At 42.5% G+C, this 14,560-nt stretch overlaps 1 protein-coding gene across 1 annotated transcript in view; it reads right to left on the minus strand.

Moving 5' to 3' along the window:
- LOC142660486 (ninjurin-1-like) overlaps positions 1-14,560 on the minus strand; it is a 50,414-nt gene that overhangs the window by 4,074 nt on the left and 31,780 nt on the right. Inside the window, exon 3 of the mRNA XM_075837103.1 lies at positions 8,203-8,303. Within this exon, the coding sequence (XP_075693218.1) occupies positions 8,203-8,303 (101 nt within the window). The remainder of the gene's footprint in view (positions 1-8,202; positions 8,304-14,560) is intronic.

Raw genomic sequence — 14,560 nt, forward strand, 5'->3', positions numbered from 1 at the left:
ATCGGGGATGTTGTTGAGTTGTGTACATTTGGACCCACCAGCTTATCTTAACTAGTACCTTACACATGTCCTTATATAAAGAAGTCTCCTAACAACACCCACCTTTAATAATTCATTTAACCTCATAAAAGCTCCAATCACATCCATGGCGTAGCCCATTTTAATTTAATCTAAAGAGGTTGTCTGCATTTTACATTCCCTGTCTGTTGGAAGTGTTCCCCAGGCAATAAGCTAATCAGATATCCCTCTTCTTAAACCCCCAGCGATCAACTTTAATCTGTGTTAGAACCTGGACATCAAGTGTTCAATTATCCAACAGCGCCACCAGAGGGGAAATGAAGCATTACACAATTGAAATCAATGAACTGTCAGGGTAATGCATGGATGTGCCCAGTCCTCCAGATATACAGATGCTCTTTGTAGCTCTTCTCTTCAATCCTGCTTATAAATAGGAGTCCTGGGTGCGGGACCCCCCTTTTTAACTTAGAATGTCCTAATTGGTTACATAAAGATGGATTTTCTAATCCAGACAACTTCTTGGACATGATTTTCTATGCAGAATGCAGCCGTAACATTATTCCAAGGCTTGAGACCTGCCTAGTATAACACAGGGCACTGTGATGAAGTTGGATATATAGGGTCTTGGATCCCATTATACATAATTATGTTTCTACAGTGAATTTCCTTTTAATTGCTGCACGCTCTTTGCGGATGTAGGCTGCCATCTGTCCAGGCGCTTGCTTTTCGATGGCGAGATAGGCCTTTCTATTCCACTGTACTTTGCCAAAATACCACAGCATAAGTTAATGAATAAATAAACAATTACTAAGAAATTGTCAGGGCAGATCCGTCAGAGTCTCTTTAGCGGAAAAGTGAATGCATTTTATCTGATATCACATAGAGGTCTGTTCAACATTATTGTACCTAATTTATTCCAAATAAAGCCTCTGACAATGCGGGGGAGGGGGAGAACATTTTCAATCTGTTTCCTATGAGGAATAAATATTAGAAATTGCTCATTCACAGGTCGGGAATCCTGGATCTTGTTCGATAATAGCTGCGGTTGGTCCGGACTCCTCATAAAAGGACTCAGAATTGACATTTGCGCCTGTAATAATACGTTTTTCTTTTCTATTAGCACAATTGATTAGCAGACAATGCGGCTGATTTTGAGAACGAGGGAAAGTCAGGAAGGTGAAACAGATTTCAAATTGCTGTCGATGGAGGAAACTTCTGTGGTTGCCGGTAATGCTCTGAAGCAACTAGTAGGATCTTATTAGAGGCAAGTTCAGATTAAATCCACATTTTATTTAATTTACATCCAAATTATGGGCAAAAGATAATATTGATTGTGTCAGATGAGCACTGGGGGATGTGAGAGGTAAGTGCCCATAACAAAATAAAGACGTGCTCCATCCAGCTCGTAGCTCCAGCAAACCCCTCCATAATTACAACCTTCATTAACCTACGTCAACCCCTCCCTCATCAGCAGCGAGGATCATACAATGCACCCCTCTATATCCCACCCCCAATAGCCTGGATCATACAATGCACCCCTCTATATCCCACCCTCAATAGCCTGGATCATACAATGCACCCCTCTATATCCCACCCCCAATAGCCTGGATCATACAATGCACCCCTCTATATCCCACCCGCAATAGCCTGGATCATACAATGCACCCCTCTATATCCCACCCTCAATAGTCTGGATCATACAATGCACCCCTCTATATCCCACCTCCAATAGCCTAGATCATACAATGCACCCCTCTATATCCCACCCTCAATAGCCTGGATCATACAATACACCCCTCTATATCCACACCCTCAATAGCCTGGATCATACAATGCACCCCTCTATATCCCACCCTCAATAGCCTGGATCATACAATGAACCCCTCTATATCCCACCCTCAATAGCCTGGATCATGCAATGCACCCCTCTATATCCCACCCTCAATAGCCCGGATCATACAATACACCCCTCTATATCCACACCCTCAATAGCCTAGAACATACAATGCACCCCTCTATATCCCACCCTCAATAGCCTGGATCATACAATGCACCCCTCTATATCCCACCCTCAATAGCCTGGATCATACAATGCACCCCTCTATATCCCACCCTCAATAGCCTGGATCATACAATGAACCCCTCTATATCCCACCCTCAATAGCCTGGATCATGCAATGCACCCCTCTATATCCCACCCTCAATAGCCTGGATCATACAATGCACCCCTCTATATCCCACCCCCAATAGCCTGGATCATACAATGCACCCCTCTATATCCACACCCTCAATAGCCTGGATCATACAATACACCCCTCTATATCCACACCCTCAATAGCCTGGATCATACAATGCACCCCTCTATATCCACACCCTCAATAGCCTGGATCATACAATGCACCCCTCTATATCCCACCCTCAATAGCCTGGATCATACAATGCACCCCTCTATATCCCACCCTCAATAGCCTGGATCATGCAATGCACCCCTCTATATCCCACCCCCAATAGCCTGGATCATACAATGCACCCCTCTATATCCCACCCCCAATAGCCTGGATCATACAATGCACCCCTCTATATACCACTCTCAATAGCCTGGATCATACAATGCACCCCTCTATATACCACCCTCAATAGCCTAGAACATACAATGCACCCCTCTATATCCACACCCTCAATAGCCTGGATCATACAATGCACCCCTCTATATCCACACCCTCAATAGCCTAGAACATACAATGCACCCCTCTATATCCACACCCTCAATAGCCTAGAACATACAATGCACCCCTCTATATCCACACCCTCAATAGCCTGGATCATACAATGCACCCCTCTATATCCCACCCCCAATAGCCTGGATCATACAATGCACCCCTCTATATACCACCCTCAATAGCCTAGAACATACAATGCACCCCTCTATATCCACACCCTCAATAGCCTAGAACATACAATGCACCCCTCTATATCCACACCCTCAATAGCCTAGAACATACAATGCACCCCTCTATATCCACACCCTCAATAGCCTGGATCATACAATGCACCCCTCTATATACCACTCTCAATAGCCTGGATCATACAATGCACCCCTCTATATACCACCCTCAATAGCCTAGAACATACAATGCACCCCTCTATATCCACACCCTCAATAGCCTGGATCATACAATGCACCCCTCTATATACCACTCTCAATAGCCTGGATCATACAATGCACCCCTCTATATACCACCCTCAATAGCCTAGAACATACAATGCACCCCTCTATATCCACACCCTCAATAGCCTGGATCATACAATGCACCCCTCTATATACCACTCTCAATAGCCTGGATCATACAATGCACCCCTCTATATACCACCCTCAATAGCCTAGAACATACAATGCACCCCTCTATATCCACACCCTCAATAGCCTGGATCATACAATGCACCCCTCTATATCCACACCTTCAATAGCCTAGAACATACAATGCACCCCTCTATATCCACACCCTCAATAGCCCGGATCATACAATACACCCCTTAATTTGCAAGACCTCAAAGTCTTGGATTAAGCAATGCACCCCTCTATATCCCACCCTCAACAATTGGGGTTAAGAAATGTACCCCTCTATCTTCACACCCTTAGTAGCCTGGATTGAATAAAATACCCCTCTAAATCCTCACCCTCTGTAGACCGAATTGGCCCCCTGAACATCCCTCTCTTTCCTGTATGCAAACTGAGCCTCAGACTGTGTCGCCCTCCTTTGTATATACAGGAATCTCTTCTTCCCCAATTGGAGATAAGCAGATCTGCAGCCGCACCTGTAGGGGGCATCAACTATACTCTTGCCCAATCACCAGTCCTGCGCTTGAGGGAGGAATGGTCCCATAGTATCCCACCCCTATAGTAGGTAAACCATTGATTAGAAAAGGGCAAAAACAGATCAACGTGATTCCTTGAATAGTCTGTTAGTTTAGACATCTCTGCTCACCAAATGTCAAGAGGAGAGTCTTCCCCCCAGGCAAGGACTCTGTCCTAATGAGGGAAGGGAAGTTGCAACTACATTGAGCAAGATTATATATGGACCACATGGTGCCTCCTGCCTACTCTGATATTTTGTTACAATGTCACAGTCAATTATCTTCCATTTAGCTGCACAACGTAGGTGGCACGATGGTTGGGTGGAGTTGTCCGGTACTTGCCATGTTATACGCAAAAAAGTGAAATGGAGGTGAGGAAAACACGGGGGTGAACTATATATTGACTCGCACTCGGGTAACAGTGCCATCTGAGAAGTGTCACCATGGGTCATGGATAGGGAACCCCTGCCACTTGCAAAGTCACTTGGCATCTTCTAGGTAGGGTTGAGTCCACTGGTTTGCACCTTATCCACCAATGAGTTTGGCCATACATATTGTAGGTAGAAATGAGCCAACGGACATGCCAAAATGACTCCTCTACTGATGTGCCAGGCTATAGAACTCATGGGTCCTAATGGTTTTTAGCTTTGGCTTCACCATCCCGAATAGAGTCGTTTTACTCAGGAGAAAACAAGCGACATTATTGCGGCGCGTCCTGCGTGACTTCAGATGATTGTATATTGTTATGTGTCAGCTTGTTAGACTTTCTGATTGATCGTTTAATTGGCTGCTGGCACTTGTAATTGGTTAATGAGGTTGGTGCGGGGCTGTAATTAGGATTTCTATATATAGGTAATTGTGGCGTTTCTGTATCCTGATGGCCGGGAAATCTAACGATTCATTGAGATTCCAGGATAGAAGAGGTGCAATTAAAATGCCTTTGCAGCTATGTTTATGGGTAATTGGAATTTGCTCTAGAAATTTCATTGTAAAATTCTTCCAGCCAGATCTAAAAATAAAGCGAAGTGGAAGATACACATAAATAAAAAACACAGAGAGTAGAGCGGCTTCTTGTGTAGAAATACAATAAAAACTCGTCAATGGCCCCGATATCCAGACCAAGAACCGTCTCCTCCCGTACGAAGCTTCAAACTAAAGACTTTTCTATCAATGTAGAGCTCGTAAGATAAAACGGAGATGTCACGGAGGTGCGGGGTGTCCAACAATAGCGGTGTGGTCAATTCCACTCATCATTGCCCCTCCGATACTCCAGGTTCTTCAGCAATGACACGGAGGCAAATGACAACTACTCATGGATATTTGGGGTACAAAACAAGGGAACACTGACACCTGGGGTACAGGATAATGATACACTGTCACTTGGGGTACAGGATAATGATACTGACACTTGGGGTACAGGATAATGACACATTGACACTTGGGGTACAGGATAATGACACACTGACACTTGGGGTACAGGATAATGACACACTGACACTTGGGGTACAGGATAATGACACACTGACACTTGGGGTACAGGATAATAATACACTGACACTTGGGGTACAGTATAATGACACACTGACACTTGGTGTACAGGATAATGACACACTGACACTTGGTGTACAGGATAATGACACACTGACACTTGGGGTACAGGATAATGACACACTGACACTTGGGGTACAGTATAATGACACACTGACACTTGGTGTACAGGATAATGATACACTGACACTTTGGGCACAGGATAATGACACACTGACACTTGGGGTACAGGATAATGACACACTGACACTTGGGGTACAGGACAATGATACACTGATGCTTGGGGTACAGGATAATGATACACTGACACTTGGGGTACAGTATAATGACACACTGACACTTGGGGTACAGGATAATGACACACTGACACTTGGTGTACAGGATAATGATACACTGACACTTGGGGTACAGGATAATGACACACTGACACTTGGGGTACAGGATAATGACACACTGACACTTGGGGTGCAGGATAATGATACACTGTCACTTGGGGTACAGGATAATGACACTTGGTGTACAGGATAATGACACACTGACACTTGGGGTCCCATTCTTGTATATATATATCTTGCAGCATGAGGCGCTCGTGATATTCCTGGTTTGATATTTGCTCCTGTGATGAAGAAGATTATCACTTAGTAAACCAGTAATATTTCTCGCCCTCGTCTCTGAGCCGCAGGGGGTTAGGGGGGAGTCGTGGATCTGTCAGTCTGCTCTCTTATTAGCCCCCTGTTGTGGGGGGACGTGACCTTCTAGCGGGGGCTTTCAGTGATCACAAAACAAAATGATTTATAAAATGCAAACAAATCGCACCCTGGACTTGTCACAGCTGCGCCCCCAGCACCGCGGCCGGAGATCGGTCTCCATCTCATCCGTCTATTCATTTATAAACGTGTCCGGTGACATTGGAGCGTCATTGTCCGGATTCCTAGGTTTGACCTCCACTCATTTGTTAATATGTTTGTTTGCGACGGATCTTCTATTTTTTGTTGGGGTGGTGCTTTACATGCCCTTTAAAAAAACTAATTTTTTTAGGGTCGGTGGGAGACCCCTGTATATGACCACCACATGTTTTACTGGAGATAAGTTCTTGACCACCAGTTTGTTAACCTCGAATGATAAAAGTCGATACATTTCAGCAACAATTTTGCAATGAAGAATTTTTGCGAATATTTTTGTCAGACCCTTGAGAGTTAATGTACTTTCCGGCGGCCATTAATACCGGAGTTATATCCCCCTATTAGGAGAGAACGCGGCCCCTAACACTTGTAATGCGTCGCGTCCTCACATGTCACTTTAACTTTCCCTCCTGTTCAGAGATTCAGAGCGGTAATTATTGTTCCTGCGCTTCATGGCTGTTGTTGTAATAAAACGTGGTAATTAACGTGGAACAAATATGAGAAAGTTCTTAGCGAAAGCAATTCTCACCCATCACGAAAATCGGCATCGAAGTGTTTAAAAAATTCCAAATATTACATTTCTACCGCCGGTTACCAGAGTAACGTAAGTTGTAACAAAAATTCACCATTTCGATCTGCATAAAGTGTTAAATAATTTAGCAAATAATTTGATGTCCTGATTTTGTGTTATTTCAGTCTTTTTCTCCATTCACATCCAGAGCTGCGTTCACAATTCTACCAGTTGCCATTGGAGACAGACAGCTGCTTATCAGATCTGCAGTCGGACATGTGACTTAAAGGGTAACTAAACGTTCAACAAACTTATGACATGTTAAAGTGACATGGCATAAGTTTTGATTGGTGGGGGTCCGAGCACTGAGACCCCCCCCCACCAATCGATAAAACTAATTGGAGTACGGGCTCATAGACTTTCTATTGAGCCCGTATACCGCTACATTGAGTTCCGGAAAAAGCCGAACAGAAACGAAGCGGCTGAGCGATCACGCGAGCACTTATGCACTTCGTTTTAGCGATCGGTGGGGGTCTCAGTGCTCGGACCCCCACCAATCAAAACTTCTGACATGTTACTATGACATGTCAGAAGTTTGTTGATCGTTTAGTTACACTTTAAAGTCATTGTCCAGGATTAGAAAGACATTGCTGCTTTCTTCCAGAAACAGCGCCACACCTGTATATGGGTTGTGTCTAGTACTGCAGCTCCTTTCTATTGAAATGGAGGAGGTCTGAGCTGCAATACCACACACAACCTGTGGACAGGCGTGGCACAGTGTTTAGAAGAAAGCAGCCAGGTTTTTCTGACACAAGACAAACCATTTAATATCTTACTCATCTGGACCCCCACAATGCACCACAATCTGGAGGGCAGCAGAATTCTGAATGCAGCTCTGGATGTGACTGGAGTATAAGATGTGAAATTACTGCAAGAAGATAAATACAGATAGGTATTTGCAAAGTTTTTTTTTGCAAAAGCAAATGCTGGAAAAGTTTGTTAAAAAGTGGAATTGTCCTTTAATTAATGCCTCTATATAGTCGTGGACCGGAATAGTGCGAACTAGTGACATCAGTGCAGCTATGGCTGCTATTTATTAGGCGTAGACTCATGGGGAGTTGATTCCTTAGCTCCATGCTCATACATATTACAATATTAACTGTTATCGGGTATTCAGCAGTGTAAATCTTGGGGTCCATTATTTTCCTAGATCTTGGGTCCCTTCGTTTTAGCAAGTTAGAGCACCCCCCACCTGAAGACAAAAGGGTACAGCACCAACCTGACTCATATCTAGGGTTCCCCTGATCTTGTTCAAGGACTGAAACCCCCAAAGCAACCCCTAAAATTAGCTGTCTTTGCCTTGGGTACCTGTCGCTCAGCCGCTGCTCTGGGTCATCACATTCTATGTTCTTAGATGCTTTGTAGATGAGAAGAGCCGCCACAATCAGCTGCAGGAGAACTGAGATACACTGTAACAAAGCAATGACAATGAGGTCGTCATACAGATGTAGCCATCTTTATCTTGACTTGTAACTAAATACACAGTGGCAAGAAACTTTAACTTGACATGTTCAATGACTTTTTCAATGGCTTTTCTTATATGATATCCGGCTGCAGCAAGTTATCAGAGTCAAGATAAAGATGGCTACATCTGTACACGTGTCACATCCTGGGAAACTCTTGTAATGAAAGTCAATGTCCAGAGTAGACCACCCCTCTAAGTGCATGGAAGCCGGCACTAACCCCTCTACTACCCTAGACCACCAGGGATGCTAACATTACCTCCTCCACCTGTCAGTCACACAAGTAACACCTTTAAGACCCCAGACCAAATCTGAGAAGTTGCCATTAACCCCTTTCTTAACCTAAACCACCAGAAGAGTTTGCATTAACCTCTTCATTGCCCTATAACACAAAAATGTTGGTATTAACCCCTTTACTACAGTAGACCACTAGGGATGTTAACATAAACTTCTTTAGTAGCCAAGACCACCAGAGTTGTTATCATTAACTGCTTAAATGTCTGGAGTTTTATTCAGTCACAGTATGGCGGTATTATTTGGTCACTTTATGGTGGTCTTATTCAGTCACAGTATGGCGGTATTATTCAGTTACTGTCTGGCGGTATTATTCAGTCACAGTATGGCGGTATTATTCAGTCACAGTATGGCTGTATTATTCAGTCACAGTATGGCGATATTATTCAGTCACAGTATGGTGATATTATTCAGTCACAGTATGGCGATATTATTCAGTCACAGTATGGTGATATTATTCAGTCACAGTATGGCGGTATTATTCAGTCACAGTATGGCGATATTATTCAGTCACAGTATGGCGATATTATTCAGTCACTGTATGGCGGTATTATTCAGTCACAGTATGGCGGTATTATTCAGTCACAGTATGGCAATATTATTCAGTCACAGTATGGAGGTATTATTCAGTCACAGTATGGCGGTATTATTCAGTCACAGTATGGCGATATTATTCAGTCACAGTATGGCGATATTATTCAGTCACAGTATGGCGGTATTATTTGGTCACTTTATGGTGGTCTTATTCAGTCACAGTATGGCGGTATTATTCAGTTACTGTCTGGCGGTATTATTCAGTCACAGTATGGCGGTATTATTCAGTCACAGTATGGCGATATTATTCAGTCACAGTATGGTGATATTATTCAGTCACAGTATGGCGGTATTATTCAGTCACAGTATGGCGATATTATTCAGTCACAGTATGGCGATATTATTCAGTCACTGTATGGCGGTATTATTCAGTCACAGTATGGCGGTATTATTCAGTCACAGTATGGCAATATTATTCAGTCACAGTATGGAGGTATTATTCAGTCACAGTATGGCGGTATTATTCAGTCACAGTATGGCGATATTATTCAGTCACAGTATGGCGGTATTATTCAGTCACAGTATGGCGGTATTATTCAGTCACAGTATGGCGGTATTATTCAGTAACAGTATGGGGGTATTATTCAGTAACAGTATGGCAATATTATTCAGTCACAGTATGGCGATATTATTCAGTCACAGTATGGAGGTATTATTCAGTCACAGTATGGTGGTATTATTCAGTCACAGTATGGCGATATTATTCAGTCACAGTATGGCAGTATTATTCAGTCACAGTATGGCGATATTATTCAGTCACAGTATGGCGGTATTATTCAGTCACAGTATGGCGGTATTATTCAGTCACAGTATGGTGGCGTTATTCAGTAACAGTATGGCGGTATTATTCAGTCACAGTATGGTGGCGTTATTCAGTCACAGTATGACGATATTATTCAGTCACAGTATGGCAGTATTATTCAGTGACAGTATGGCAGTATTATTCAGTCACAGTATGGAGGTATTATTCAGTCACAGTATGGCGGTATTATTCAGTCACAGTATGGCGATATTATTCAGTCACAGTATGGCGGTATTATTCAGTGACAGTATGGCGATATTATTCAGTGACAGTATGGCGGTATTATTCAGTCACAGTATGGCGATATTATTCAGTCACAGTATGGCGGTATTATTCAGTCACAGTATGGCGGTATTATTCAGTCACAGTATGGCGGTATTATTCAGTCACAGTATGGCGGTATTATTCAGTCACATTATGGCGGTATTATTCAGTCACAGTATGGCGGTATTATTCAGTCACAGTATGGCAGTATTATTCAGTCACAGTATGGCGATATTATTCAGTAACAGTATGGCGGTATTATTCAGTCACAGTATGGCGGTATTATTCAGTCACAGTATGGCGATATTATTCAGTCACAGTATGGCGGTATTATTCAGTCACAGTATGGCGGTATTATTCAGTCACAGTATGGCGGTATTATTCAGTCACAGTATGGCGGTATTATTCAGTCACAGTATGGCGGTATTATTCAGTCACAGTATGGCGGTATTATTCAGTCACTGGTGGTATTATTCAGTCACAGTATGGAGGTATTATTCAGTCACAGTATGGCGGTATTATTCAGTCACTGGTGGTATTATTCAGTCACAATATGGCAGTATTATTCCAGCAATGTTTGGCTGTATTATTTAGTCAATGTTTGGTGGTATTATTCAGTCACAATATGGCAATATTATTTAGTCACTGCATGGTTGTATTACTCTAGCAATGTTTTGTTGTATTATTTAGTCGATGTTGGGTGGTATTATTTAGTAACAGTATGACGGTATTATTCAGTCACTGTTTTGCAGCATTATTCACTTGATGTTTAGTGGTATTATTCAGTCACTGTATGGTTGTATTACTCTGGCAATGTTTGGCTGAATGATTAAGTCCCTGTATGGTTTATTATTCAGTGGGGGGCATCATTCTGTCACAGTATGGCGGTATTATTCAGTTCCCGTATGGCTTTATTATTCAGTGGGGGGCATCATTCTGTCACAGTATGGCGGTATTATTCAGTTCCTGTATGGCTTTATAATTCGGTGGTTTCATCATTCTATCGCAGTATGGCGGTATTGTTTGGCCAGTGAAGTTAAATGTCCCCCCTATTCGCTAAATTCTCTAGACATGGCCCTGCCATGGACTTTTAAATCTGGCTTCCGATCCTGTTCACAAATCCTTTTCCGATATGCGCGACACAGGGTTACATTGAGGAAATTATCTTGATGTACTGGGTGAATAATTAGTAAATTGATGTTCCCATTGTATTCTATGGGGTCCGAATCTGGCGAAGGGAATATCCTCTCGCTGTTACGTGATTGAATGATCAGCGTTCCTGCTTTATTGCGGTACTATGGTGCTCCAACCACAGCTTATTATATATATATTTATTTCATGACGGGATTGGCATCTGTCTGTCATCCTTAATTATTCATTTTGCTTCTATGAAACGTCAGCCATGTCCCAGGCGCCTGACACACGTATAATTAAATCACACAATATCTTTCATGTGAACAAAACACAGATATATTTATGGAACACAGGCAAGGGGCTGAAAATATTACAATGTGTCACATTGAACGTTCATTTAATATTGTATTATTTAAAATCTACAATAAAGCACAGGAGACAATAACATTTATAGGATTTGAAAACATATAGAGGCTTGGAATGGGATATAATAATAACATATTACAATGCCATACATTTCTATTTATTTCTATACAGATGTAGCAGAGCCGAGTTTGTCATATCACTCTTGGTGATATGACAATGACACAGCGGCCATTTCTACAGATTAATCTGTATGGGCTCTTTTGGAAAGCGTACCTGGCCCATATATCGATATAGCAGAGCTGAATTTGTCATGTGTCTTTAGTGCATTGAGTTTAGATAAGATTTACTTGTAGTTCTGGAAAAGGTGTATCACAGATGACACCCGGGACTAATGGCCAGGAGCAGCGATCGCGCTGTTCCTGGCCGTTTAATTGCTCAAATGCTGCGATCAATCGCGACCATAACATGTGAGGGGTTAAAAAGAGGGGGCCGGCCCCCTCCGACAGCCATAAAAACGAAACCCAAAAAACAATGGAGGAATCACAATTTCAGCCCGCAAATAATTTTCTTTCAGATTCCCAGTACATTATATGGCAATTTAAATGCTACCAGTAGAAACTACTACTCCTCCCGCAAAAGATAAGCCCTCACACCGCTCTATTGACGGAAATATAAAAGAGTTATGGACCTTGAAATGCGGCGAGTGAAACACAAAAATGTAAAATAAAAAAATGGGCGTGTCCTTAAGGACTTCCTGCTTTATAGGGAAACGCCCCCGAGCATCTTTGACTCTTCTGATTGGCTTAGAAGGCCCTGAGTGAGGAAGAAGTGCATTCTATTTGCATACATCAGAAGTAGCTTTTACCCCCTTCTCAGTGAGTGCCCCCCTAACTTCATTTTAAAGTAGTTTCTTCTAGATGTCCCAAATGAAATGCCCCCAAATTAAAGGGGTCTGTCCTAGTGAACTTTTCAGGCCGCACTTCAACAGCTACCGAAAGAGAAGACAAGTAATAAACTCCGCCAACAACTTCAGACCGTCATGAAGAAAGTCCTGCAGACCCCCAAATAAAGACCCGTGGGCACTGGCCAACCGCTCCACCCCCTGCCCTCAATTAACTCTTTCCCAACCATCTACTGACGTACCTTATTCTGTGTGATCTCCCTTTAGATGTTTTTGTATGTGGGTCTCCTAAACAACTCGTCACATTTCTCAGGTCACCGTCTTTCTTTTTTTTGCCCGTGAATTTAACATAATTTTCTTGGTACATTTTCATATCAAGTTAAGATTTTTTCCGCCAGCTGCCACAAGCGCAGTGAATGTTGTGACAAGAAAGGACAGTGAGATCACAGCCAAACACGGCTCCAGAGCATTCAGTCTTATGTAAAGTATATATACAGTCTCCTTCAGAAAGCCTTTTTACGTTGCTGAACTGAAATGCGTACAGACAGGAATATTAGTCGTATACACTAAATCAATGTGGCAGCGCCACTCCAAATATGTATGGCTTAAAGACTAAGTGGCACAAAAGGAAAAAAAATATACAAAAATAATGAAATACTAGCATAGCACATTAAGCCATGGCATGTGAGATGGGCTGCCATCTGTTATTAGTGGCTACGGCACATATGAAACTTGACAGAGACATATTAAATATATGCATTTACTCAACGTGGTAGCTGAGCGACTAACAAGATCCTTCTTTTGTTGCTTTTTCTGAAAAATCGAGAGTAGTACAAGGGCGACGTGAACAAGACTGATAAGATCCACTCTCCTATATTTGGGAACTACATTATGAGCAATTGTCCCTGCTGGTAGAGTCACTGTGTACATACATTACTTATCCTGTACTGATCCTGAGTTACATCCTATATTATATTCCAGAGCTGCACTCACTATTCTGCTGGTGGAGTCACTGTGTACATACATTACATTACTTATCCTGTACTGATCCTGAGTTACATCCTGTATTATACTCCAGAGCTGCACTCACTATTCTGCTGGTGGAGTCACTGTGTACATACATTACATTACTTATCCTGTACTGATCCTGAGTTATATCCTGTATTCTACTCCAGAGCTGCACTCACTATTCTGCTGGTGTAGTCACTGTGTACATACATTACATTACTTATCCTGTACTGATCCTGAGTTACATCTTGTATTATACTCCAGAGCTGCACTCACTATTCTGCTGGTGGTGTCACTGTGTACATACATTACATTACTTATCCTGTACTGATCCGGAGTTATATCCTGTATTATACTCCAGAGCTGCACTCACTATTCTGCTGGTGGAGTCACTGTGTACATACATGACATTACTTATCCTGTACTGATCCTGAGTTACAGCCTGTATTATACTCCAGAGCTGCACTCACTATTCTGCTGGTGGAGTCACTGTGTACATACATTACATTACTTATCCTGTACTGATCCTGAGTTACATCCTGTATTATACTCCAGAGCTGCACTCACTATTCTGCTGGTGGAGTCACTGTGTACATACATTACATTACTTATCCTGTACTGATCCGGAGTTATATCTTGTATTATACTCCAGAGCTGCACTCACTATTCTGCTGGTGGAGTCACTGTGTACATACATGACATTACTTATCCTGTACTGATCCTGAGTTACATCCTGTATTGTACTCCAGAGCTGCACTCACTATTCTGCTGGTGGAGTCACTGTGTGCATACATTACATTACTAATCCTGCACTGATCTTGAGTTACATCCTGTATTATA

This window comes from Rhinoderma darwinii, chromosome 9, assembly GCF_050947455.1.
Source record: "Rhinoderma darwinii isolate aRhiDar2 chromosome 9, aRhiDar2.hap1, whole genome shotgun sequence".
NCBI classification, from domain to species: domain Eukaryota; kingdom Metazoa; phylum Chordata; class Amphibia; order Anura; family Rhinodermatidae; genus Rhinoderma; species Rhinoderma darwinii.